Genomic DNA, 27,351 nt, shown 5'->3' on the forward strand with positions numbered 1-27,351 from the left:
CCGCCGCACCCACACCCGCTAAAGCCGCGCCCGCTGCGCGGGCGGCAAGTGTCTCAGGAGCGCATCCCGGGAAAGGCTTGGTTCCAGTTCCCTCCCGTATTCCAGATCTCTTAGTTCCAAACGCTCGAACGCTTTTAAAGTACGTGTGGCAGCCCACGTGGAGACTCACACGGTAAGAAAAAGCTTCCCGAGTGACGTGGAGTGAAATTTCGCCTGAACAGAGAGGATCACACTCAGAACTCGCCTCTCTCCCGCAGCCACCCTCGAAAGCAGGGCCCGTCCGAACCCCCCCCTCCGCCAGCTCAGCGGCGCCAGCACTTACAGCTGTGGGTCGCGGCTTCTGTAAATCTTCCCGTCCTGCTTGCTGAGGTACTGGTCGATCTCGTCTTCCACCACGGTGGGAGCGCCGCAGGCCTTCGACCCCGGCGGGACCGACGTCTCCATTTCCGACGAGGGGCCGGCGAGGCCCGAGGGGAACAGGAACAGCAAATCTCCATGCCTGTCAGGTGACCAACACAGGGCAGGGCCTGCCTCCCTTCCTCTCACAACCTGGGCCGCCCAGACGAGCTGCTCGGATGTGAGGGTCTCCGGCATCCAACCTCCCTGAAGGCCCAAACGACGAGGCTGCTAATTCCGAGAGCCCAGGGCCCTCCCTGCACGGCACTGCCACGCGCCGAGCACTCTGAAGGTCGGGGAGGGCGCTCCGTGGCCGTGACTTCATCTCTCGCCCAACTGTGAGACCCACACGCCCGCCCGACTCCACACAGATGAAACACGGTCGCGACGTATACACCTGGCCCGTGGGCGGCACTCTCCCCCGCTCACGCCGCGCGTGGCTCCCACTTCTCTTTGCTCCTTCTCTCCCGCCTACTATGGAGCACTCCTAAGTCTTGCCGCCTGGTACACAGCCTTCCATTTCCACCCTACGTTCCCTACGTTCCTCCCTATGTTCACACTCACCGCCCCACACGTACGCACAGACACGTACGCCCCGCTCGATAAAAATGAGATGACCGAAGACGTATTCTTTGCGTCTGCTTTTCTCACTCAACGATACCTCACCCGAGATCCCTCCAAACACGGCCTGTGTCTGAGCACTGCTTCTAACGGCCGCACTCCCCGGCGAGCCTGCCTCCGAGCTCACCCCGTCTCCCCCGCCGGTGGCAGGTGCACCGACAGGTGCCTGCCACCACGGACACCACTGGACGAAATGACCAAAGTCAGGCAGCTGCGTGGTGTTACTTCTACAGGGCGCGTTTCCAGAAGTGGCCCTATGAGGCGGGTTTCTGTTGGCTTTTCAAGCCAAACGGGCTGCACAACTCACATTTCAAACGGCAGAGTCTGACCTTCTATCATCTGCCACATCAACTACGCTCCTTCCTTGCTCACTCACACTGCCGACTCACCGCCAGACCCGGCTGGCACAGCCAAGCCCCAGGCCCGAGGCGTGTGACGTCCCCGCTCACAAGCAGCGGTCCAGACGCGGCATGGGCTCCCGCGCGCGGAGGGCCCGCGGCACGAAGATCAGCCCCGGTCTTGAAGGCAGAGCTGTGGCACCACGTGTGGTAGGCACCGAACCGCCGGGAGACGGAAGGGACAGCCTGCCGCACCCCCGACCCCACTCCCCGAGCGAGGTGGGGCAGCGGGCCTCGAGCACAGACACCAGAGACACAGGCCACTAAGAGGCTTGGCCCCTCGGCTCTGCCGCAGGTCTGTTCTCCCCTCTGCCTCTTCCCCACCGAGGGAACAAACCTGCCAGACTCCAGCCAGAGGCCTCTGTTTCTAGCAAGGGACCGGACGTTCCTCAACACCCCAGCCGTGGAATTCTTGGCTCGGCGGCTACTTCTGCTCTAGCAGACCTACTCCGACAAGCGCCGCGGAGCTCCGGACAGAGTACGGAGCTCCCCCAGGGTCTCGACAACCCACAGTAGCTCAAACAAGAACAGCGAGAGAACACTGCACGACAGGGGCCCCGAGCTTGGCTTACACAGTCGTTCTCTGGGCGACGGGAAGCGAGGCCTTGAGCCAGCCTGTCCAAAGCAGGTTGCCCAGCCTGAAAGGCCACACGTAAAGCCAGACGGCTCAACAGCCGGGAGAGACCACCGGCTGCGAATAGGAACCAAGGAGGAATCCTGTCTTCCTCCACCCACTACGCAGCGGTGGATGCTGCAGTCACTCAGGGTCTGAAACCAAAGGCCTGCTGTGCCGCACGCACCGGGGTGGGATGAGGGATGCCACCTGGCTCAGGAAGCCCAGACAGAAATGAACTCGAAGGCCCGCCAGGTGCACGGGCCCCCTTGTCCCAACAGAAGCAAGTGCAGGCCTCCCTCCACGGAAAAGCCACTCCCCTGCAGCTCTCCAGGACTCCCCAAGACCAAGTTTGGTCAACTACAAGCTCTCAAAAAAGGGTCACCAAATGCAGGAGAGAACCGAGTCATCACACGCACGAGTGGGCAGAGACAACAATACAAGAAAAAGAGAACCGAGGACTTCAGATTTGGAATTACATGACTTGGAACACAAACTGCCACGGAACGGTCACCGGAAACGGGATGGAAAAAGCCCAAGCAGCAAGAGGCCACCCAACAACATGGGTTTCTGGGAGCAGGGTGGCAGGGTCACAGATTTAGTAAATCTTCCCAAGTCCCCCTCATACGGACAGGCCAGACAACCACAGACAGCACTAACAACAGTGCACCCCGATTCCATGCGGGGGAGACAGACCACAGACGCCCCAAGACCCAAGACAGAAGCCTCACGCGTGTGACTGGCCAAGGCAGAACCCCCGGGGAGCCCGGCGCTCCTCACCGGAAGCCCAGAGGCCGCTGTGAGAGCAGTGTGGCCCCCACGAGTGCGTGTTGCTAACAGCTGGATCTGAAAAGAAATCAATTCAAACATTTTAGAAGCGAAAAACGTAATCACTACAATAACAAAGAGAACTGGGGAGCAGTGATATTTAAAGAGATAATGGCGAGGCGCCCGGGCGGCTCAGTCGGTTGGGCGTCCGACTTCGGCTCCGGTCACGATCTCGCAGTCTGTGGGTTCGAGCCCCGCGTCGGGCTCCGTGCTGACAGCTCGGAGCCCGGACCCCGCTTCCGATTCCGTGTCTCCCTCTCTCTCTCTGCCCCTCCTCCACTCATGCTTTGTCTCTCTCTCTGTCAAAAATAAACATTTAAAAAAAAATAAAAAGAGATAATGGCCACAAATTCTGCAGACCTGATCTACAGGTATAGGAAACACAGTGTACATCAGGCAGGATTAAAGGAACCAGGAATCCACACCGGGACAGATCAGACAGAAACCGGGACCCCATGAGAAACAGAAGATCTAAAAGCAGCCAGAGGGAAAAAAGGATCACCTCTAAATGAACAACAGAGTCAAGCAGACTGGACTACAACCCCAAAGGCCAGAAGAAGTGGGGAAAGGCCAACACCAAGGTCAAGGAGAGGCACGTCACTCCTGCCCAAAGACGTCAGGTAAGAGAGAACATAGCCCTCAAGGTCAGATCCAAGTTGGACAATAACTAGTACGACTATCACTGGAAAGATACATTCAAGCGTGACTCACAGCGCCTCCAAGTGCCCCCCAGGATGGCCGAGCTGCCCCACTCCCGGGCCCCACCCCTCTGGGACAGCTCTATGACAACACTACAGTTTGGGGGCTTTCTCTCAGAGGCGTTTCGCTCTGTAACCTCCGCCCTTGCTGGCATCCGCTATCAAAACAGTTTTGGGTAACACAGGCGCCATCCGCATGCTCGCCGTGGGCAGGCGCTGCGCGGCCACGGGAAGGCGGCACTGCTACTCGCGGACCGAGAGGGTGAGGCCCAGGGGGGTTAAGTAACTTCCCCAGATGAACTCAAACCACGGAACGTTCACGAGAAGTGATTCTCAAGATACAAAGCCCTTTACAAGCTGAGAGGAAGGATGACCTCACCCACGTGGGGAATGGACGTCAACAACAACGAAAGGCTTTAGCTAATTACAGAAACAGGCAAGTGGCAGGTACCCAACAAATATCTGTTGAGGAACAAATGAATGAATGTTATAATTGCGTATTTTTCCTCCTAGGCATACTAATTCACGAACCTAAAAACGATCACACAAATTGTCCAAATAGCCTATTATTCTAACTGGTAAACAGACGCAGGGCCGACCACCAGCAAAGCCAGCTCGATCACCACAGCAGCCACACGGCCTGCAGCCCCGACAGGAGAGAGCTCCAAGCTCGCCGCCGAGGACGGAGATCACCGGCACGTGAGCAGGTATGCCCAGACAGTTCGGACAGGAGTCAGCAAACTTCTTCTGTGAAGAGCCAAACAGTAAGTATTTTTGGCTTCGGGGGCCAGGCCGTCTGTCACAATCACTCAGCTCTGCCCTTGGAGCACGAGAGCACAGCAACGCATGGATGTGGCTGGGCTCCAATTAAACTACGGAGAACAGGCAGCGGCCACGGTAAGAGGTCTCTATGTCCTGGAAACCCTACTGACGTGACTGCCCCCCGCTAAGGAGCTCGAGGGGGTCACGCCACCAAGAAATATAGTGTGGGCGACGGCCCCTCCTCCCCGCCAAGCAGTCCCGAGGCAGAACTCCCCACGGCCACGTTCAAGGTCCTTCTCTGCAGAGACAGAGCTGAGTGTGCAGCTGGGCGCACACCCCGAACCCATAACTCTCTCTCCTCAGTGACAAAAGCTCAGAATCTGCAAGTCAATCAGCTCAGCACAAGAGGACCAGCGGAGCCGGTGTGACTGCTGAAATCCCGGCAAAAAACACGCTCACCTGCACTCCAGCCACCGCGCAGTGGCACTGGGAGGCAATCGGGTAGAATGAGCGATCGGTGGGCCACTGGAGTCACCCCCTCCCCGCCCTGTCATCCCCCCACGGCACTTACTTGATTTTGAGCAGACTCAGGGATTTGGTAGATGATGCTGTTATCTCTCCAGTCTTGTTTCTATTTATGTAAACTGAGAAGCCATTATTCTGGAAGCCAAACTCTTTTGCGACCTAAAACAAGCAGAAAACAACAGACTTAAAAAAATGTTGAGTATCACTACTCGGGCCACACACATACCAAATAATAATATTAGAACACTCGTTAAATTTAGAAACTGTTCCTCGTGAACCAAATTTCTTTTGTTATTTTGCTCTCTTGGGAGGAAATTTGTGCTGCCCACACAGATGTCAAGTAAAATGAAAAAAGTGGCCAAGCAGAAGCGAAGATTTGTGTAAATGACTGAATGACACGTGTGAGAGTTTGACGCAAGCAAAAGTCACGGCCGTATCTGCAAAGTTTATTTCTATTTTTGAAATCAATTCCAACGTTAAAGCCCAGCAGAAGAAAGCCAGAAGTGAAGAACGAGGCTCCCATGTCTATGACAGCAAGTGTCCACCATGCCAGGTACTCAGTGGGTGCCGAGAATACTCACTGCTCACTCACCAACCAGTAAACAGTCTTACGTGACGGCTCCACTCTGGGCGCCCCGAACACGACCGTGAACAACAAAGCCAAGGTTCCTGCTATCGAGGACCTCAGCATCACAGCGGGGAGAGAAAGTTAGCAGATGAGAAGCACAGGTCGAGGTCAGCACCACGGCAGGAAAGGAAGAGAGGGAAGCGTGGGAGAGGCCACTCTAGATGGGAGGACAGACAGGCCTCTGCGAAGACCACGTCTGAGCAGAGGCCCGGAGGAAGAGACTAAAGCTGCTACTCAGAGCTGAGAAGGAAGAGTGCAGCCAGCAGGAGCAGCACAGAGGCCGAGAGGCAGGAAGGGGGTGGGAAGAGAGAGGCCAGTGAGGCCAGAGCCCAGCGGGCAGAAAGGAAACGGTCAGCAACAGAATGGGAAGGGGGACAAGAGCTGGCACACAGGGCCGCAGGGGCTAAGGGCAGGGGGCTGCCAAGCCATCGACAGTCTGAAGGTGGGAAGAGAGCCCAGAGGAGACGGGCTGAGACACGGCCGAGACTTGGGGACGGAGCGGGGAGGGACCTTCCAGCTCTCATAATCAACGGCCTCTGCTGATGGGCGGGATGAGGGGCAGGACAGAGTGAGGGAAAGGAAGGACATAAGCGGGGTGTTCAGACTTCTGGCTTGGAAGCAGGTGGGATGGAAGCCACACCTGTAAGGAAGCAAGGAAGAGGGCCGAGGAGGAGGAAGACTGAAGGGAAAGCCAAGCCTTCCCTCCAACGCCCAGGCGCCCTGGGGAAGGCATCAGCCGGCAGTCAGCACCTGAGACCCGGCCAGGAGAGGAGTCCGAGCCACGGCTCAATGCTCAGGGGCCAGCAGGGCAGAGGCAAACGAAGAGACCAGGAGTCTCATCAGAGAAACAAACGATAAAAGAGAATCAAATGGAAATTCTACAACAGAAAAATACGATAACTGAAACGGAAAACACCGATGGGCTTGCCAGCCGAAGGGAGAGGCAGAAGGAGTCAATGTACCTGAAGACAGATCACTAGAGCCTGCACGACCTCCAAACAGAGATTTGTCAGCAAATGAACAGAACCTTCAGAACTCCTGGGACAACATTTAATTAATGATCCTACGGAAAAGAAAATAGAGAACTGGAAAGTATTTGAAGAGAGAATGGCTGAAAACCTCAAAAGTGACAACAAACCGAGTAACACATCCAGGAAGTTCAGCAAATCCCAAGTGAGATCCATTAAAAAACCACCCCTAGGCGCATGCATCATGCTCGAACCGCTGACAGCCAGAGATCAATGGAGACCAGAAGACAATGGAAGGACGCCTTCAAAGTGCTGAGATGGAACAAAAATCTGTCAACTCAGAATTCTCTATCCGGCGAAAATACCCTTCAAATACAAAGGCACACTGAAAACGTTTTCAGGCCAAAACCTAAGAGGGCGTCACCAGCAAGCCTCCACTACAGGAAGTGCCGGATGTTCCCCAGGCTGATGAACGCAACACCAGATACAAGTCACGCCCAGGAAAGACACTGGAAGAATAAGGCAGAAAGCACGACAGCAAAAACTCTAAACTATACGATAGGAAACTATCCCATTAAATGTTTCATGATTGCTTTAAAAAAATTTTTTATGTTTATTTTCGAGAGAGAGAGAATGAAGAGGGGAGGGGCAGAGAAAGACAGAGACACAGAACCCAAAGGAGGTTCCAGGCTCTGAGCTGTCAGCACAGAGCCTGACGCGGGGCTCGAACTCACGAACTGTGAGATCATGACCGGAGCTGAAGTCAGATGCTTAACTGACTGACCCACCCAGGTGTGTCTCGTGTGCTTTTTAAAATTTTTTTTTTAACGTTTATTCATTTTTGAGAGACAGAATATGAGTAGGGAAGGGGCAGAGAGAGAGGGAGACACAGAATCTGAAGCAGGCTCCAGGCTCCGAGCTGTCAGCACAGAGCCTGGCACGGGGCTCGAACTCACAGACTGCGAGATCATGACCCGAACCGAAGTTGGACGCTCAACCCCCAACCGACTGAGCCACCCAGGCGCCCCTCTCGTGATTGGTTTTAAAAAAAGAACTGCAGGGGCACCCGGATGGCTCAGTGGGTTGAGCGTCCAACTCTGTGATTCTGGCTCAGGTCATGACCTCACTGTTCATGGGCCCAAGACCCATGATGGGGTCTGCACCGACAGCGTGGAGCCTGGCTGAGATTCTCTCTCTCTGCCCCTCCCCGCCTTGCGCACGTGTGTGCTCACTTTCTCTCAAAATAAATAAATATTTAAAAAAATGTACAGATTTATTGCTAAAACCTACTATTAATTCACTATGAGAAAAAAGTTGATTTAACGATTAACCTTACATATTAACCTTATTTTCTACCGATTTGATTTTTGAGTGTTTATTTATTGAGACAGCGCGCGTGCGCGAGAGCACAAAAGCTAGGGAGGAGTAGACAGAGAGGGAGAGAGAGAATCCCAAGCAGGCTCCACACGGTCAGTGTGCAGAGCCCGATGTGGGGCTCGAACTCACAAACCATGAGATCGTGACCTGAGCTGATATCAGACGCTTAACCAACTGAGCCACCCAGGCGCCCCTCTACCCACTTTAAAGAAACGGATTGCAAGCGACTCCAACAACCAGGATAATAAGGCAAAAAGCATGACAACAAAAACTCTAAACTACGTAATAGGAAACTGTTGAAAACTCTGAAATTCTCCAAGTGATAAGAAATGGTCTTCAGACAAACGAGATTCTCTATGAGACAAACGTGGTATCTGATACCGTCCACATGGTTTTTTCCAGGCTAAAACTGACATTAATAAGGGGCCACTGGGTGGCTCAGTAGGTTGTGTCCAAGGCTCAGGTCATGATCTCACGGTTGGGGAGTCTGAGACCCGCGTCGGGCTCTCTGATGTCGGCGCAGAGCCCACTTCAGATCCTCTGTCCCCCTCTCTCACCCCTTCCCTGCTCTCTCTCTCTCTCTCTCTCTCTCAAAAATAAAATATTAAACAAGTAAAAAAGGCGTTAATAAAATAAAGCACGAGCAAATGAAGACCATGAAATGTGTATTCCCAACTGCAGAAAAAGACTAAAGACTAAAGACTAAAGATAACGTCTTTAGTTTGACTTTTCTCTGAAATAACTCAGGTATAAACTGAAGTTCACCGGCTGTGGCATTTCGGCTTTTCTGCAAAAGTGTCGTGTGTTTCCGTACACGATGCCTTGCAAGCTGTTCCCAGAAATGAGAAAGCTTTCACCGGAAGGGTGAGCTCCGCGAAAGCTGCCACGCACTCCCGGGATGAAAAGGCGTTTCCCGAATGGGGTAGGGTTGCTGCAGAGCCGGCCCTCTGTGTGAAGGCAAGTCCCCCCGGGACCGCAGGACCGGAGCTTTGCGCTTCCCGTCGGGCCTGAGAGGCAGCAGCGTTTTCAAACGTGCTGACCGGCAACAGTACTTCACGTACGTCGAATCCCACTTCTGAGAGAGACAGGCGTGTACGGAGTACTTTTTTATGCTACTCCAACGAACGGCTTCTGCGAACTTTTGAGTTCGTTAGGTAAAGATCCGGCAATCTACCACGAGGCGCCGGCCGTTAACAACGCAAGTCTGAGCACGGTCTCACAGGGGCATCGTCGAGGTCTTAAGAACCTTACGGCCACACCTGAGGTAAACTGGGCGTACGGTTACCGTAATGGAGCCGGAAATGGTACGGAATGAAGTTAATACACGTAGAACTCAAAGTAACAAGAACACACGGCATGATTCCATTTACGTCAGACTCAGAAACAGGCAAAACCAAAATCTGGGGTTTAGGAACGCACGCGGAGGCGGCACAACACAGGAGAGCGGGGAAGCGCTCCGCGTCAAGCCCGGAGAGAGCCGAGGGAGCGGGGAAGGCCGACCGGCCGATCCCGCGGCACCGGCGGCGCCCCGCTCGACCTAGGCGTCTCCGTCACCTTCCGTCACTGGCCGCCTGGGATGTGCGAGCCCGTCTTGGGATGTACTTTACTTCGTGGTTACAAAAGAAGAAGACGGGACCGGGTCCCAGACCGCAGAGGGCAGCCAGGGCGGGACGGAGCCCTCCGCCCGCCCGGGCGGGTCAGCTGAGGAGCACGAGGGGCGGGCGCGGGCGCGGGCCGGACGGGCGGCCCCTCCGAGGGGCCTCCGGCCTGGCGGCGCGCGGGACGAGGGGCGTCAGATGGTCCCAAAGAAGCAGCGGCGCCGAGACCGCGACAGCCGCTCCACCTCACCCGTGTCCTCACGCTCGCAAACGTGGTTCCTCAGAGGGCGCAGCGCCACGTGCTGAGGCGGGATCAAGGCCGTCCAACGTGGGGACGGCAAGCCGGAGCCGGCAATGGTCACGGCGGCCGACACACGAGTCCGTGAGGGAACAGGAAAGCCACCCCAAGCCCGCTTACGCGCAGCCAGATCGCCGGTTCCTGAAAATGAGCACGATCTACTTCGCGAGACCCCCGGGGCGGTCCTTCGCGGAGACACGACGCGCGACGGCAGATACCAAGGACCGGGGGTGGCGAGAAAGAGGAGCTATCTGTTTACGGGGAGAGTTTCAGATTTGAAAGACGAAAAGGTTCTGGAAACAGATGGTCGCGACGGTTGCACGACGATACGCGTACACGTAACACTACTGAACTGTACACTTAAAAACGGGTTAGATGGGGGCGCGTGGCTGGCTCAGTCGGTGGAGCGTGGGACTCTCAGAGTTGTGAGTTCGGGCCCCACGCTGGCTGTAGAGATTACAAAAAAACAAACTTTAAACTCTTAAAAGAAAATGACACACAAAATTTACCGTCTAAACCAATTTTTAAAAATTTTTTTTAAGTTCATTAATTTTTTTGAGAGAGACAGAGCACGAGTGGGGTTGGGGCAGAGCGAGAGGGAGACCCAGGATCCCAAGCAGGCTCCGGGCTCCGAGCTGTCAACACAGAGCCCGATGTGGGGCTCAAACCCACGGACCGCCGGCTCATGACCTGACGCAAAGTCGGACGCTTAACCGACTGAGCCACCCAGACGCCCCGAAACCAATGTTTAAAGCAATCTCCGGGTGCCTGGGTGGCTCAGTCGTTTAAGCATCCATCCAACTTCCGGTCAGGTCATGAGCTCGTGGTTCGTGAGTTCGAGCCCCTCATTGGGCTCTGTGCTGACAGCTCGGAGCCTGGAGCCTGGAGCCCGTTTTGGATCCTGTGTCTCTCTCTGTCCCTGCCCTGTCCACGCTGTCTCTATCTCTCAAGAATAAACACTAAAAAAAAAAAAAAAAAAAAAAAAAAAAAAAAAAAAAAAATTTTTTTTTTTTTTTAATTTAAAGTAATCTCTACAGCCGAGGGGCTTGAACTCACGACCCCAAGATGAAGAGTTGCGTGCTCCACCGACTAAGTCAGCCAGGCGCCCCTGTTAGGCGTTACTTTTAAACATAATTTTTAAAAAGATATAAATCTACATTTATTGACGTAAAACCATTCCTTAACGTATTGTCAAGTGAAAAAAACCAAGTTACAAACTCTCCTGTAAGTTTTTAACATCTTTGAGAATGGATGCATCTTAGGAACAATGGCGTGTTACAGTTCCTGCCTGCGGGGCAGCAGGACATACAGGTGACTCCCTGAGCTCCTGTAAACCTGTCCCCTAGGTAGCATGGTTGAATAACTGTCATCCCTCGACATTTCTGTCAAACAAGCCATCTAATGATCAATCAAGGAAAGAACAGGAATTCTGGCTGCTGGGCCCCGCCCGCTAGCAAGGCAGCAGTCTTTGAGTATTCCCAAGAAAACCTCCAGTACCAGCGCCTACAGAACAGGTGTGGGCAGCTGGTGTTAATCCTCCTGACAGAGCAGAAGATGACCCTCTGCAGGGAGATGGGGACAGTGACAGCTGAATCCAAACAATGGTTCAGAAGGGCCAGACTCTGAATATGACATTGGAGAGAGATCCGACCCAATTAATTTCACTTAGATTTTCCTTCTTGTGTCTGTATAAGAACAACACGTGATTAAAATAAACTTGCAGGGGCGCCCGGGTGGCTCAGTCAGTTAAGCATCCAACTCTTGTTTTCAGCTCAGGCCATGATCTCGTGGTTCGTGAGATCGAGCCCTGCACTGGGCTCTGTTCACAGTGCAGAGCCTGCTTGGGATTCTCTCTCCCTCTCTCTTGTCCCTCCCTTGAGCACATGCCCACACGCTCCCTCTCTCTCAAACATTTTTTAATAAATAATTCCAAGCAATTCTAGAAAAACACTTTATGTAAGTATAAAACCTAAATGACAAGGGAAAGCAGGTGTGAAAGCATTTTTTCTTTCCTAATGGTACATAAATGTTTCTCCTTAAACTCAACAATGTCTTAGATTTGATGAAATACAGCGACAGTCCGGTACAATCCCACTTATTGAAGATGTGCACACACCTGTGTATGTGTGCACACGCGTGCACTAAAGACGTGCCACGTTAACGGTTATTTCTGAGTGGTTCTCACTTGCTTCTTTATACTTTTCTGCATTGTTTGCACCTTCTATAATTAATCCACATTATTCTTCTAACCAGAAGAAAGGATTTTCATTTAAGGGGAAACACATTTCAGAGTAATAAGTATGTTTGTTTTTTGAGTATTCCCAAGAAAATCTCCCCTAGACAGTAACTACTATGCAGACGACGGCTTCAGAGACAAAGCGGTCAAAGCTACCCCACACCCCCCAACTCCAACCCTCCCAGTGACTGGTTGTCATTCTGTGTCTCCCTGTGTGAGGTGACAATGAACTACCCAGAGGGAAATACTAGCACTGTAAGGATACTTGTAAAGCAAATAAAAGTGAGAACTACGATGTCATATTCTTAGGTTTCTCTGAAACCTGAACGTAACCTGTTTGACAACCCTACATTTGCTACCAAGCACAAAAGCCTCAAGTTAAAATCAAAATCATATTCCTACATGGTCACTATAGATTTAAGAAATTTCCCTACCACAAAGCCTCAAAGAAAAAAAGAACAGCACACAGGACTCTAATGGCTGGTGTTTATCACACAATTGCCTAAGCAATGGCTACTTAATGCTTAATCTCAGTCTCAGATGATCTCTCGAGAATTCTAGAACGCACCGTACCCCAGCTCGACCCCTAGGAGCAAGCTGACCACGGTCAGCAGCTACAAAAAGAGCAAAGAGGAGGAAATTAGAATTTCTTAAAGACTCAGAGATTCTCCTCTCTGGCATCTAGCGCAGCTAATTCTCTTTCCTTTTATTCTTATAAATATAGCCCTGTAAGCAGTGCTATGGCATTATGATAGCAACTACATTTTAGAAACCGAATTTCCCAAGGGTGGCTGGGTGGCTCAGTAAGTTAAGCATCCGACTTCAGCTCAGGTCATGATCTTACAGTTCGTGAGTCAAGCATCACATCAGGGTCTGTGCTGACAGCTCAGAGTCTGCTTTGGATTCTGTGTCTCCTTCTCTGTTCCTCCCCTACTCACACTCTGTCTCTCTCAAAATTAATAAATAAACGTTAAAAAAAAAAAAAAAAAAGAGGAGGGGCACCTGGGTGGCTCAGTTGGTTAAGCGTCTGACTTCGGCTCAGGTTATGATCTCACAGTTCATGAGTTCGAGCCCCGCGTCGGGCTGTATGCTGACAGCTCAGAGCCTGGAGCCTGCTTCCGATTCTGTGTCTCCCTCTCTCTCTCTGCCCCTCCCCTGCTCATGCTCTGACTCTCTCTGTCTCAAAAATAAATAAAACATTAAAAAAAAATTAAAAAAAAAAAAAAAGAAAGAAAGAAAGAAAGAAACCACGGCTGCCTGGGTGGCTTAGTCAGTTAAGTGCCCGACTTTCGCTCAGGTCATTATCTCACAGTTTATGAGTTTGAGCCCCACGTCCGGCTCTGTGCTGACAGCTCAGAGCCTGGAGCCTACTTCAGGTTCTGTTTCCCTCTCTCTCTACCCCTCTCCCACTCATGCTCTGTCAGTCTCTCTCAAAAATAAATAAACATTAAAAAAATTAAAAAAGAAAGAAACCAAATTTCCCAAATAAGTCTTGTGGACCCACTAACAGATGACAGCCCAGTGATCGTCCTAAATCTGTTTACTTCCCAGGCCTTCAGTTTCCACCTTTGTGAAAAAAAGAAAAGATCAGACTACATGCCACCTAAGATTTCCCCTGGCTCTAACAGTCTATGACCCCGAAACCTTTTTGGTTTATGAAAATGAAAAACAATATTTATTATCACAAAGGTAACATCTGCTCACAACAGATTCAAATAACACCGAATGTATAAAGGTGGGCACACTTTTTCCCTAAAGGAAAGTACCTATTTTCGCAAGCCATATGGTGTCCGTCACAACTACTCAGCTCCTTGTGGGAGTTCAAGAGCAGCCAGACGATACATAAACCAGTGAGTGTGGCTGGGTTCTGATAAAACTTTATTTACAGAAACAGGAGGTCAGGGAAACGCAATCAGCGTGCCGAGGGGGAAAAAATTAGCCCATGAGCCACAGTTTGCCAATCTCTGGCATGGGGTATAAAGCAAAGGCCACTCTCCTCCCTGGGTGACCCTTCTTAAATCTGGCTGTGCTCTTTCCCACTACATTCTGTGCTCACCCAACACATCTGTGCACGTGGCTCTAAGTCTCTAGGAACAAAGGGGATCACTCTATACGTGTTTTTAACAAGTCTCCTTTGGTGACAGCCGAAGTCTTTCACTCTCCAATTTTTCATTCTCGTAAACACCAGTCCCGTGAACTATTTTTCCACTCATCTTCGGCCCCCCTGGTCCTACGAGTGTAAGCAATGGTCAGCTGTGACACGATCTGACGCCGGGTCAGTCCAATCCGTCATGACAGAGAAAAGCAGTGCCAGAGGCTGAGCTAGGGAGTGGGCAGAATCAGGAGGGGAGGAGGGAAGAGGCAGCACAGACGGGAAGGGAGCAAAAGGGCAGGCGGGGGAGGGCACACCCAGGCCGCAGCTACCTTTTTCAGAAACGCTGCGGCTGTTTCTCTCTTCGTGGCTGTGATCCGCTTCACCCCGTCCGGGGACTGGACACGGATTATCTGTCACAAATGAAACAAGGTGGTCACCACACGGATGAGTAAGCTCCCGACCTACCACTGAAACTAACATCTGCAGTCTCTCAGCATCTGGGTCACCGAAACTTAGAGCCAAACCTCACCCTTCCCCTGGCCACACCCAAGCCAGAATTTCAGAAGATGAAGCCGAGGTAGAGGAGATTCACCACCACAAGGGAAGAAACCCCATCACCATTTCACTCAGAGAAACACTTCAGTTTTTAACCACTATTCACAAGGAAGATATCTGAAACACTTAACATTTTTCTCTTCGGATTTACAAAAACAACAACAAACAACAGCAAGAAAAAAACTCCTCCACGAACCACGAACAGCCAGCCGGGTTCTTTAAAAAAGATCTCACCGTGTTCCAGAATCCGTACACAAAAAGTAGAGTGATCTAGAAGAATCATAGGAAACCTTCTAATTTGTGAACTTTAATAAAGAGACTAAAAGAAAAGAAATAAAGGTGTTTAACACCACAGTGAGCTTGGCAGGGTTTTAAGAAAAAAGATCTTTCTGGCAGGCCTGGAAGGCCACACAAAGAGCACCACTTTCTAGGACTGGATTTTTATGCTGATCAAAGTCCTTGGGGGGCGGGGGCGCGGGGCAGGGAGGGAGCTGCCACGCACGGCCCACCGTCCAAGTGCCTGCCTTAGTCAGGGAGCGTGAAAGGACATGCCCTGCCACGAACCAGACAGACAGCGCTCCCAGGGACACCTGGGACAGGAGGAAAGGGCAGGAGCACAGCACCCAGTGCTCCCGGTGCACTCTCCTCCCAGCAACTTCTGTGCCCCGTACAGAAAACCACACACACACCAAACTAACAACAGAACCCTTTACACATGGAAAACGTCACAAGCCATTGTTTTTAAAAAAGGTTTTCACTGGCTGAAAACCACCTGGCTGGCTCAGTTGGAGGAGTGTGTGACTCCTGATCTTGGGGTTGTGGGTTCAAGCTCCGCGTTGGGTGTAGAGATCACTTAAAAATAAAATCTTAAAAAAAAAAAAACAACAGAATTTTAATTAAAAGAAACTTTTTTTCACTGATTCACAACAAAATGCCACAATGGCTTTTGATCTGCCTGCTACTTTCGAACAAAATAAGAATAATCTAGATTCTCCTCAAGTAGCTGGACTGTCTCATTTTCTACTTTCACTTGACTGAAAAGGCTTTGTCTCCACAGTTCTCAATTTTGAAGATTTTGTTTTGAATAACCCTTAAGAAATCCCAATTGTTAAGAGCACAAAACATTTTCTGTTTGCTTAACTACATCTGTTCAACTTTCTCCCTCGTCAGTGAGGAGCGCAAATCCAGATTCTTTTGAGTTTTGATTTCTACTCCACTTCACTCTGGACTGAACACCCAGAAAAACGTTTCCATGATGCACAGCACGGGCAGCAAATACTTCCATTTGTTCCTGAAATCTGTCTGCAACACTGTGGCACGTTAACAAGAGCTGCGTTTCTCTGTGGGAGATTCTGTGACCCTCCCTTTGACCGTTCACTTCGGAACAAGAGCATGACGCTCCACCTCTGAGCTAAAGGCCAGGCTTACATGTTTCTGGAATGTTCTGAAGCTTAAGAAGTCCTTCTATTTGATCATCTGCAACAGGGCAGAGTCCAGGTTTCTCAACTAAACCCAGTATTTAACTCCAACAAACATAATTTGTACCGAGGGAAGTTCTAGTGTGGTCTCTGACGCAGGCCACCAAATAGAACACACAAGGAGAGGCAGAGACACACAGCCTCCTGCTAACTTAGGTTTCACTATCTAGAAGAAAATGAGCCTGGAACACTTCTTGGAGAGCCCAAGCATTAGCCAGATAAAAATCAGTTACACCCACAGTTTCTCACCTAGCCTTACACACACCAGTGGAAAAATGTCCTTTTCTAAAACATGTTTGTCCGTGGCTACTTGAACTGAAATATGACAGTAAAGAGAGTTTGAAAGTAGATTTGAATGCTGATTCTCATCCTTTTTTTAGAAGTTACTGATGGGGCGCCTGGGTGGCTCAGTCGGTTCAGCGTCCGACTTCAGCTCGGGTCATGATCTCACGGGTTCGTGAGTTCGAGCCCTGAGTCAGGCTCTGTGCTGACAGCTCGGAGCCTGGAGCCTGCTTCGGATTCTGTGTCTCCCTCTCTCCCAGCCCCTCCCCCACTGGTGCTCTGTCTGTCTCTCTCAAAAATAAAAACTTAAAAAAAAAAAAAAAAACCATTAAAAAAAAAAGAAAAGAGGGGTGCCTGGGTGGCTCAGTCAGCTCCGCGTCTGACTTCAGCTCAGGTCATGATCTCATCACTCCGGAGTTCGAGCCCCGCGTCGGGGCTCTGTACTGTCAGTGTGGAGCCCGCTTCAATTCCGGTCTCCCTCTCTCTGTGCCCCTCCCCAGCTCACGCTGTCTCAAAAATAAAAACATTTAAAACAAGAAAAGAGTCAATTTCTCTTAAGTTTCTCTTGGGGCATTTATTCCCTCTGCTCATCCATGGGAAACAAGGAGGAGACGCCAGGGGGCCTGCACGGCAGCCGAGGGAGGGCTAGAGGAAAGCCTCCAACTCCAGAGCTCCTTCCTGTAGACCCAAGACATCCAGAAGGCAGAATCCAGGCCAGTCTGGACCCCCCAGCCAAACTGCAGAAGCCATCACTCCGCTAAAGCAGGAATAGTACCTGCCACCCAATACTGCTTTGCCTTCCCCCCAGAAATCCCAAATATTCCTTAACATTAACCAAAATTCTTCTGTCCACCTGGTCTGTTGATTTTTTTCCAGCCACATTTACTTCTGAGAGGCAACTTGCCACAAGTCAAGGGAGGACTGTTTTGTTTTCCGATTTGGTTTTGTTTTGTTTTTTTCCTCCTCGTTTCCACTGACTTAAGGGGCACGGCGGGGGGGGAGGGCATGCCAATTCCTAATTCCTGGTCACAAGTCAAATCTAAAACGTCCCCTTTCAAACAGGTAGCTGTCAAACTGTCCTTGCCACCGAGGGCAGGAGGCGGCGAGCCGCCGTGCGCCCCCCGCCCGGCACCCCGCGTCCGCAAAGGCCCCTCTGGACACAAGAGCTCTCTCCTCGCGGGAACTCTGAGCCGGCACCTCCGGGGCCCGGTGCGCGGGCAGGGGCGCGCCCCGGCTCCGAGGGCCCGCCGCCCCGCAGCCCTGCCCCGCAGCCCGGCCCGCGCCGGGGACGTGGTGGCGGAAGGCCCGCGGCCCCGCACCCGGCCCGGCCCGCCCGGCGGGGCCCGCGCGGCCCGCGTCGCCAACGGCCGGGGAGGGGCGGGAGGGCGGGGACGGCGCGAGCCCTCGGCCGGGAGGCGGCGGCGGGAGGCGGACTCCGCCGCCCCACAGGCCGCGCCGGTAAATCTGCTGCCTCATCCCGGCGCCCCGCTCGCGCTGCCGCCCCACTCACGATGCTCTCGGCCATGGCGGCCGATCCCGCCTCCGGGCTCGAGCCCCGGGCCGCCGCCGCCGCCTGCCGCCCCGCGGGCCTCGCAGCCCCGGCCCCGGCCCCGGCCTCAGCCCCGGCCTCCCGCCGCCGCCGCCACCGCCGCTCCAGCTTCGCCGCCGGCCGCCACCGCCGCGACGTCCGGCGCCTCGCCCAACGCGCTCCGCCGGCAGCGGAGCCCCGAAACTGAGTTCCGGCCCTCCAACGGCCCGCGCATGCGCAGGCGCGCGGCCCCGAGCCCGCCTCGGAGCCGCGCGCCCCCGCCCGGCAGGCGGGAAGGACGCCCCGGGGACGCGCTGCTTTCTGAAAGCGCGGGCAGCGCGGGCCGCGCGGGGAGAGTCCGACTCTCACCCAGAAGCCATCCCTGCTGGCTGATAATTGAGGAAACTAGCACGCCCTCCGTCTTGCCGGTAGCATGCAGAGAAATAATTTCAGGAAGGTAACGTCACACTTTGATGCTACGAAAAACGAAAAAAGGTATTGCCAGGAATCCGACAGAAGAGAAACAACTGAATTTAAACTGCATGTAAGGTCAACATTTCTCCGCCCCAGAGATGTAATATTCTAAACCGTGCCGCCAGGGCCAGCCTCACGGGCCACCGACTGGCCCAGAGGCCCCGCCCCGTGCTGGGTTCGACGCTTAGCTGCCAAGGGCTCCTAACTCTTCATAATGTTCAGCTAGGAGCCCCTCCTTGTTTTGCACTGGGCCCTGCAAAGTCCGTGGCTGACCTTGCCCATGACTGTGGGGGAGAGTTATGAAAACTTCTAAAGGCCAAAATCCGTGTTTTTTAACCCCGTGGCTCAGCTTCAGGTTGTATTTATCCCCTGTGCTGAAAAGTTCAGGGGACTGCCACTCTCCTTTCCTCCCTGTCGGCACCTCCCACCTTCCCCGGCTCTGTTATTTACTGCCCCGATACCAACGTTTACACCACCATCTGTTCTATAATCTCAATCTCGAAGTCATTTGAGCTTGCCTTGTTCAGTCTGTCAACAGATAACTTTTCAAGTGTCTTCTCTGTGTGTGGCTTGGCTAAGCTAATGCCGGGAATAGAGCAGAAAGAGATCCCCTGGTGGAGTCTTCCCAGCAGGAGGCAGGTTGTAGGTATACAAGTAGGTATACAATGTCCAGTAATGGACAACCAAAGCAGGGGAGGGGGTGGAGGGTGATAGAGACTATTTTATTTTTTTCAGTTTGTTTATTTCTTTTGAGAGAGAGAGAGAGAAGGAGAGCGAGAGCACAAGCCCAGGAAGGGCAGAAAGAGAGAGAGAATCCCGAGCAGGCTCCACACTGTCACTGTTAGAGCCTGATGCAGGACTCCAACTCATGAACCGTGAGATCGTGACCTGAGCCTAAATCACGACTCGAATGCTTGACGGACTGAGCCACCCAGGCGCCCAGAGGCTATCTGAAATCAGATGGTCAACAAAGACCTCTCTAAGGAGATGGTGTGTGAGCGGGTCCTAGGTAAAGTGAGCGATACGGGTATCTGAGGGAAGAGTGAAAGGGTGAGGGGAAAGCATGTGCAAAGGTCCGGCGGCGACCTGAGAAGTGCTGGGTGCTCCAGGAGCAACAAAGCAGCCAGCGTGGCTGGGGTACCATGAGTGAGAGCAGGGGAGGGCTGGGTCAGGAAGAACCACGTGAGACGTGGAAAGGCCTTTAAATTCTATTCTAAATAGAAGTTAGGAAGCCTTTGGGGGGAAGAGAGCAAAGAAGGCATGCTCTCCATTATGTTTCAGAAGGATTCTCCGGAAGCTGAATGGACAAGAGACGGCGGGGAGAAGCAGGGAGACGGGTGAGGAGGCTGATGCCATAGTCCAGAGGACAGCGGGGTGACAGCAAAGGCTGAGAAGTGTCCAGATCCAAGACAAACTCCGGAGGGAGAGCCGAAAGGTTGCCTGGAAGATCAAGGTACTGGGTTTTATTCCACCAACACGCACCCTTCTATTTCCTGCTTCTCTTTTACAGAATGGCCTCTGGAGTTTTTGCTTCTCTTCTATCCAAACGTATTCATTAAAAAAAAGTTTTAATCTTTATTTATGAGAGAGAGAGAGAGAGAGAGAGAGAGAGAGACAGCAAGCAGGGGAGGGGCAGAGAGAGAGGGAGACACAGAATCCGAAGCAGGCTCCAAGCTGTCAGCACAGAGCCCGATGCGGGGCTCAAACCCATGAACCATGAGATCATGGCCTGAGCCTAACTCGACGCTTAACTGACTGAGCCCCCCGGACACGCCTATTACACTGACTCTTTAAAGTTCTATGGTGGTCGTTTCACTTTGCTAGGGCTGCCGTAACAAAATCCCACAGACTGGAGAACTTAAACCTGTTTTCTCATGGTTCTGGATGCTGGAAGCCTGAGATCAAGGTGACCAAGTTCGGTTTCTTCTGAGGCCGGCCGCCTTAGCTGGCAGACAGCTGTGTCTTTCCTCTGTGCTCAGGCATCCCTGGTGTCCCTCTGTGTGTCCCAATTTCCTCTTCGTACAAGGCCATTGGCCCATTTGCCTCATTTTAAGTTGATAACCTCTTTTTTTTTTTTTTTTTAAGGAAATTTCAAAAAAAATTTTTAACATTTATTCGTTTTTGAAAGCGGGAGAGAGACACAGAGTGCAAGCTGGAGAGGGGCAGGAAGGGAGACACAGAATCTGGAGCAGGCTTCGGGCTCTGAGCTGCCGGCACAGAGCCCGATGTGGGACTCGAGCTCACACACCGTGAGATCATGACCTGAGCCAAAGTCAGCCGCCCAACCGACTGAGCCACCCAGGCGCCCCAGATTTACATATATTAAGATGAAATTCTCAGGGTGCCTGGGTGGCTCAGTCACTTGAGCATCCACCTCAGTACAGGTCATGACCCAGGGTCATGGGATCGAGCCACATCAGTCTCTGTGCTGAGCATGGAGCCCATTTAAGATTCTCTCTGTCCCTCTACCTCTCTCCCTCACTCACACACTCTCTCTCTCTAAAATATGAAACGAGGGGCGCCTGGGTGGCTCAGTCGGTTAAGCGTCCGACTTCGGCTCAGGTCACGATCTCGTGGTATGTGAGTTCCAGCCCCGCGTGGGGCTCTGTGCTGACTGCTCAGAGCCTGGAGCCTGTTTCAGATTCTGTGTCTCTCTCTCTCTCTGACCCTCCCCCGTTCATGCTCTGTCTCTCTCTGTCTCAAAAATAAATAAACGTTAAAAAAAAAATTAAAAAAAAAAAGAAATGATATGAAATGAAATAAAAATGAAATTCACGTAACATGCTGTTAACCATTTTAGAGTGAACAATTCAGGGGCATTTAGTGCTTTCAAAATGTGGTACAACCACGTCCTCTGTGGTTCCCACACACTTCCATCACCCCCAAAGGGAAACCCCACCCCATTCAGCAGCAGCCCCCCCTCCCCCTCCCCCAGCCCCTGGCAGCCACTGATCTTCGTTCCGTCCTTACAGATTTACCTATTCTGAGTATTTCACGCGATGGCATCCTACAGTGTGGGCTTTTGTGTCTGGCTTCCTTCACTGAGCGCGAATTTTCCAAGGCCCAGCTATGTTGTAGCAGGTGTCAGAGTTCTGTTCCTTTCCATGGCTAACATTCCATTGGGTGGATGGAGCACATCATTTGGATTATCTGTTCTTCTCGGATTCACACCTGGGCTGCTTCCACCTTTTGGCAGTTGTGAATAGTAGTGCTGTGCATACGCGTGCATGTGAATTTGTTTGAGTCCCTGTTTGCAGTTCAGGACATACCTGGGGGCCAGATGCCTCACAGTGGGGCTCTCCCTCAGCACCTTACGTGAGACAACACCCCTCCCCCAACTCTCCTGCCTCCTTTCCTGGCTTCGTAACTCTGGCGACCATGTAAAATCACATATATTCACGTATCTATTCGCCTACTTTGGGACTTCCGCTTCCTGCTGACAAGTGGACGAGTTTTTCCACTGCTGTATCGCCGGGGCTCCGACCGTCCCTGACATATATCCGTGATCTCTTGCGACAGTTATCTGTCGTAGGATTGTGTATCTATTGTAAATCCATTGTGACGGTAATAGGGTGAAACAAACTCTTCCAAAACTTAGCGGCTTCAAACGACAGCCACTCGTTCGCCTCACGGTCCTGCAGGTCGGGAACGTAGACTGGGCTCAGTTGCGTGATTGTCGCGTGGGAACACGAAGCCGGAACACAGATAATTACAAAACGAAGCCAAACGGAGCACATTAGAAGTGAAAAGTGCCCCCCAAAAGCCCAGGAGAGGGGAGGCCTCCGCTCGCTGGGCAGGATGTGGTCCGGAACTGGACACAGGGAGATTTCAGGGGATGGCAAAGGTCAAGGGCACTTGAGTGCTTGGCAGGCAGCCCATGCGGCTGGACTGTAAGGCGGGGGGGGCTTGGATGTCAAACCAAAGCAGCCAAGAAACACCAGGGGAGAGGATGGTGAAGACAGCGGGGCCTGTGGCATACCTGCCCCGGAGGAGGCCCCCCAACTTTCTCCTGCCATGGAAACATGCGCTCCCCCAACTTCCAGAGATCCCCGCGAGCCAAGGACTCACCTTCGTATCATAATCCCACACATCACAAGGGAGGGAGGGAGGCGTGGAGAGGTATGCGCCGTGTTGTCAAAGCACTGGTAGCGGGTGGGCATCTGCTCTGAGCCTTGCTTCCCCCCCGCCATCCAAGCCAGGGAGAGGGGCCAGGAAGTACGGGGCCAGAGAGCACCCTGTCTGCACAGCAGCTGCGTGGCCCGGGTTCGTCCAAGCTCTAGGGCCCAGTGGACACGGTGAACACAGTCCTGCCCCTGAGAAGACAAACTCAGAGGGAGTGGGGAGCCCACGTACCTCAAAACCAGGAGGGACGTGATCTGCCCAGTGGACACCGCCTCGTTCTTGCAGTGAATGAATCGGGGGGATAACCTGGCATCTAGCTGCTGGCGGGTCTCCCAGGATTGTTTCTGGGAACCAGTTCGCGGGTCTGATTCCCTGGGTGAACTGACGGAGCCGACCTGCCAGGCCGAGGCCCACCCTGGGGGCCTGCAGCGGTCACCACGAGGTGGCAGCCCACCCACATCACGCCTGCACGGAGCCTCAGGGAATCCACAGAGGCTCTCGGTCTCAACAAGCAGAGGCTGCCTTAAGCCCTAAAATGTGATGCCTCACATGATCTGGTCATGACTGTGGCCTCCTGGCTCGGTTCACAACTCAGCCGGCCCCGACTGCACGGCTCACAGACCGGCCGAGGACACGGCACCAGCTCTGCGTCCCAGCTAGAGAGGCCAGGCAGGGGCCCAGCGCACCTGTCCTGCTGGAGAATGGAGGAAGGGGAAAAGAGCCCCCTGCTGGTCCAGGTAAGCCAGCGCCCTGTCGGCCTCAGCCCCGGATTGGAGGTGTCTCCACCCCCCCCCCCCCCACCAAGGCTCTTGGGAGGACCTCAGGCTGGGTTCGCCCCCACCCTGAGCCTTGCGGTGTGCTCGGACCGGCCAGTAGGTGGGCGCCCATGAGGAGCTAAGTTTAGGATGGGGGGTTACTGATCAGGCACCCGACCGTCACCCCTCACCTTGCTCCAGCTCTGAAACGTTTCGTGTTGTTGCCTTGTGTTTGACGTGGCTGCATCCATGCTCCGGGAGCGGGGGGACGGTGCCCACTGGGGCCTTCGGGACCTCCCTCCTGTCCTGCTCATCCACCTCCACCTGTGACTACGCCCCCACCAGCCTCTTGGCCTTCTTACCCGCCCTGGTGCCCCCTTCCCCCCCCACTCCCCCCTGCCCCTCACAACCTGGTACCAGCAACCTGCCCTTTTGCTCCTACTGACTGTTGGGGTCTCAGGGGCTGATAAATAGTTCTCTGCTCCTCAGCTCCAAGTTCATAACGGATGAGGTTTTGATGCAGAGTCAGAGGTGGGGGCAGGGGAGGGGTCAGCACTTCCCGACAGTCCACACCTGGCCCGGCCAGTGCCCCAGAGGGTGGCTGAGTGTCCTGCTGGAGGGCCCTGAATCCCACAGAGCCCTGGTCTCAGGCCGCCCTTCTCCCTGCCCTGGGAGCCTGCCTCCTACAGCTGTAGGCCCGGTACCACGTCTGTGCTCCGACAGAGGGGCCAGCCCAGCAGATCCTGGGACATTGGGGCTGGTCTCGGGGGGGGGGGAGCAGAAAGGGCAGTCCCCTGGGCCAGCCCTTCTGCCTGACAGGCCCCCACCCCCCTGGCCTGGGTGGGGAAGCCCCTCTCTCCACTGCACGTACGGATCAACCCACACAGATGCTTTTCCAAACCCGGGGTAACCGGCTGCCTGCCCCGAGCCTACGCTGCGGGAAAGTCAGGGGCCTGACCCACATCCTTCATCACACGGGTGGGCGGGGGGAGATAAAGGGCAGGAGCGTGTTGGTGGAACGGCTGCTCCTCTGGATCCCCTTGCTCAGTCTGGACCGTGAACTGGCAGGGTACAGGCAGCCCTTGTTCGAAAGGAGGTGGGCCCTCACCGTCCCCTCTGCCGCCTAGCTGAGTGGGACGAGCCCGGAGGCCACCATGTCTCCGGCCTCCGAGGGTCTCTGAGCACCCCCTCCTCTATGCAATGTCCAGCCTCTTTCCCGCTGCCGGGCTCTGACCCCTGGCCGCGAGGAGGAGGCTACCTCCCTGTTGGTTATCACATCGTGCTGGTGAAGTCTCCCCGTTCATCCCTCCCTCCTCTGCAGGACCCCGGGTGCCAGGAGGGGCCGCTCACTTCAAGCCTTCCAGGTCCAGCGCCCCAAGAGGAACGGGTCTGGAGGGCAGGCCCCGGGGGAGGCCCGGCCTCCTCCCTCCCCTTGGGAATCAGCTGCCTGAAGTGCCTGACCTTCCTGCTCAACTTCCTCTTCTCTCTGCTTGGTCTGCTGGCCCTGGCCATCGGGCTCTGGGGCTTGGCCGTCAAGGGGTCTCTGGGGAGCGTCTGGGGGGCGGCCCTGCCCAAAGACCCCATTCTGGGACTGGTACTGGGGGGGCTGGCCGTCAGTGCGGTGAGCCTGGCGGGCTGCCTGGGGGCCCTGTGTGAGAGCGCTTTTCTGCTCCGCTGCTTCTCGGGGGGTCTCGTCGCCTTCCTGCTGCTGGAGGCCGTGGTGGGTGCCCTGCTGGTGGCCCTCTGGGGCCCACTGCAGGATGGCCTGGAGCACACCCTGCGTGCGGCCATCACCCACTATCAGGATGACCCGGGCCTGCGCTTCCTTATTGACCAAATCCAGCTTGGGCTGCAGTGCTGCGGGGCGTCTTCCTACCGGGACTGGACGCGGAACCTGTGAGTCCCGGGCCCAAGGGGGAGGGACGGTCCCCAGAGGCCAGCAGACCAGGCCACGCACTCGCTCGCGTGGGCACACTCATGCACGTGCCCACGTGGACACACTTGCATGTATGCACACACATGTGCACGTGCACGCTCTTGGGCCCGTGTTTCTGCTCCCTCTCCTTGGACCAGGACCAGGTGGACCGAGATCGAGCCAGCAGAGTCAGAAAGTCACTTTTGGGGGTGTTTTTGTGAAGGTCATCGTACAGGACATCGCGGTGTCAAACGAAAATAACTTTTAGGTTACTTGGGGACACGGCTCTGGACTCCACGGTTCTCCCTCAACAGCGTGTGCACGCCGGTGTCCGTGTGCGAGCGCGCGTCTGTGTGTGCATGGATTTAGGAACACGGTGTAGTGTATTTTTTACACTGTGCCTGAGGACAACTGACCACGAGAGACAGAGCCATACAGAGGCTTGAAAAACAGCCATCTGTATCCAACGGTCACTCAAACATGCCAGGCACTCCAGAAGCATCCATGTGGGTGTTCTCACTCACGGGCTGTGTCTGACTTCCGATTGGTGACGGGCCCCTGTGGGGTCACGTTGCCACCTATCCTGCCGGCTTTCGAGTCCTTGTCTTGGTGAGGCCCACTCTTCCGGGAGATGAGAGCAGGCCTGTGAGGGAGGGCAAGGGGGGTGACCTGGAGGCCCAGGACCCTGGACCCCAAAGGCCGGGGACGCTGGGCTGCTGCCTGGAGGCGGGGGCCGTGAGGAGAGCAGCTTCCTCCTGCCCGGCGAGCTCCTCCCAAGTGCTGCCCCTCACTCCCCGTTGTGACCCCCCGCAGGCTGCCGCCCACCTGCCCCCTCCAGTCCTGCCTGTTCAGACCAACTCAGCAGCCCCCACCGAGCGAGGCGGTCTTCATTCCCCCCCCTCACGAGCTTGTCTCCCCTTGAACCCTGTCACCAAGTACGTCCCTTCTAGCCGAGATTTTACAGGTGCCTGCATGTGCGCAGGACTACTGGGTGCTGGGATAAGCTCCGGAAACCTGGGTACTGTGTGTGCACAAGTATGTGTGCGGGTGTGCACGCATCTGTGTGTCTGCGTGTGCCCTCCAGACTGACGCCCAGGCGTGCCCGCCCTTACAGGTACTTTAACTGCAGCTCCCCTGGGGTCCAGGCCTGCAGCCTTCCTGCCTCCTGCTGCGTCCACCCCGGGGAAGACGGAGTCTCTGTCAACGACCAGTGTGGCTCTGGAGCCCTGCGCCTGGACGAGGATGCCGCTCGGAGAGTGGTGCACCTGGAGGGCTGTGGCCCTCCTCTCCGGCGGTGGCTGCGCAGGAACGTGCGGGCCGCGGGTGCCTACGCGATCGTGGTCGTGGCGGTCCAAGGGGTGGAGCTCCTGTTGGCCAACCAGCTGGCGAGGGCCCTGGCCGTCCGCCCGGGGGAGGTGGACAGCCCCAGAGCCGCGGGGACGGTGGCCTTGTCCACCCGCGCCTCACACTCCGTGAAACGGCCCCTGCCAAACTGGCCCAGGGCTGACAGCCCAGGAGGACCCCCAGGGAAGGTGTCCTACGGCATCCCAGACGCCCTGGCCTCCTCCACCGGCTGTGCCTCCGGCCCCCCAGGGCCCCCCTTCCCCTGAGGGCAGAGCACGTCCGCCTCCTTCCCGGTTCCGTCAGGCCCTGCTAGCATGAGTCCCTGTGCCACCCCCTGATTTCACGATCTTTTGGGGACTTTTGTTCTCCACCACTGAGTCGGGCACTGCCTGCTCCCTGGCAAACCCCGCTGTGACCTGAGCGTAAGCTGAGCCTGGTGGGTGCTGCTGGCCGCTGTCTGCCTCCTCCGGGGACACCAGGCAGAGCCACCCGGCGGGCAGGGAGCGTGTGGGGTATGGAGACCGGATGAAATCCTGCTGCCAAGCCCCCAACTCCAACCTCCCCCTCCGACCGCCTCTGATGCCTGCGTCCAAACCCTGCCTCTGACCTCCACTCTGACCCCGCCTCTGACGCTTTGCCTAGGATGTCACCTATGACCCCCAGTCTTGATCCCAGCCCTGATGCCTCACTCTCTCACCACGGCCTGGGTACCTGCCCTCCTCTGGGGTCACCTCGCCCTTTCCCACCCGTTGTGGTGGTTGAGGTGGGGCCCAGGCGGGAGTAAACTTGAGCGAGAGGCAGCATCCACACAATAAACAGCGCCGGTGTTAAGCGGGCAGCGTGAGGAACCCTTACCT

The 27,351-nt window shown here is 54.5% G+C and overlaps 2 protein-coding genes across 5 annotated transcripts in view; one reads left to right on the top strand and one right to left on the bottom strand.

Annotated features, from left to right (window-relative positions):
- NPLOC4 (NPL4 homolog, ubiquitin recognition factor) overlaps positions 1-17,947 on the bottom strand; it is a 59,635-nt gene extending 41,688 nt beyond the window's left edge. Inside the window, exons 1-4 of the mRNA XM_042914654.1 lie at positions 17,867-17,947; positions 14,371-14,451; positions 4,888-5,000; positions 323-499 (exon numbers count right to left, since the gene is read on the bottom strand). Of these exons, the coding sequence (XP_042770588.1) occupies positions 323-499; positions 4,888-5,000; positions 14,371-14,451; positions 17,867-17,881 (386 nt within the window). The 5' untranslated portion in view covers positions 17,882-17,947. The remainder of the gene's footprint in view (positions 1-322; positions 500-4,887; positions 5,001-14,370; positions 14,452-17,866) is intronic.
- Positions 17,948-18,229: 282 nt separating this feature from the next.
- Positions 18,230-27,325, top strand: TSPAN10 (tetraspanin 10). 4 transcript variants are annotated; one of them, XM_042916959.1, is made up of 5 exons: positions 18,230-18,341; positions 19,640-19,811; positions 21,331-23,217; positions 24,557-25,131; positions 26,265-27,325. In XM_042916959.1, the coding sequence occupies exons 3-5, from the start codon at positions 23,041-23,043 to the stop codon at positions 26,758-26,760; spliced, it is 1,248 nt and encodes a 415-aa protein (XP_042772893.1). In that variant the 5' UTR covers positions 18,230-18,341; positions 19,640-19,811; positions 21,331-23,040; the 3' UTR covers positions 26,761-27,325. The 4 variants fall into 4 exon arrangements, with proteins under 4 accessions (XP_042772893.1, XP_042772897.1, XP_042772896.1 ...); XM_042916963.1 differs by having other exon boundaries at positions 19,643-19,811; XM_042916962.1 differs by lacking the exon at positions 18,230-18,341 and adding an exon at positions 19,264-19,367.
- Positions 27,326-27,351: the final 26 nt, after the last annotated feature.

This window comes from Panthera leo, chromosome E1 (assembly GCF_018350215.1).
Source record: "Panthera leo isolate Ple1 chromosome E1, P.leo_Ple1_pat1.1, whole genome shotgun sequence".
NCBI lineage: Eukaryota > Metazoa > Chordata > Mammalia > Carnivora > Felidae > Panthera > Panthera leo.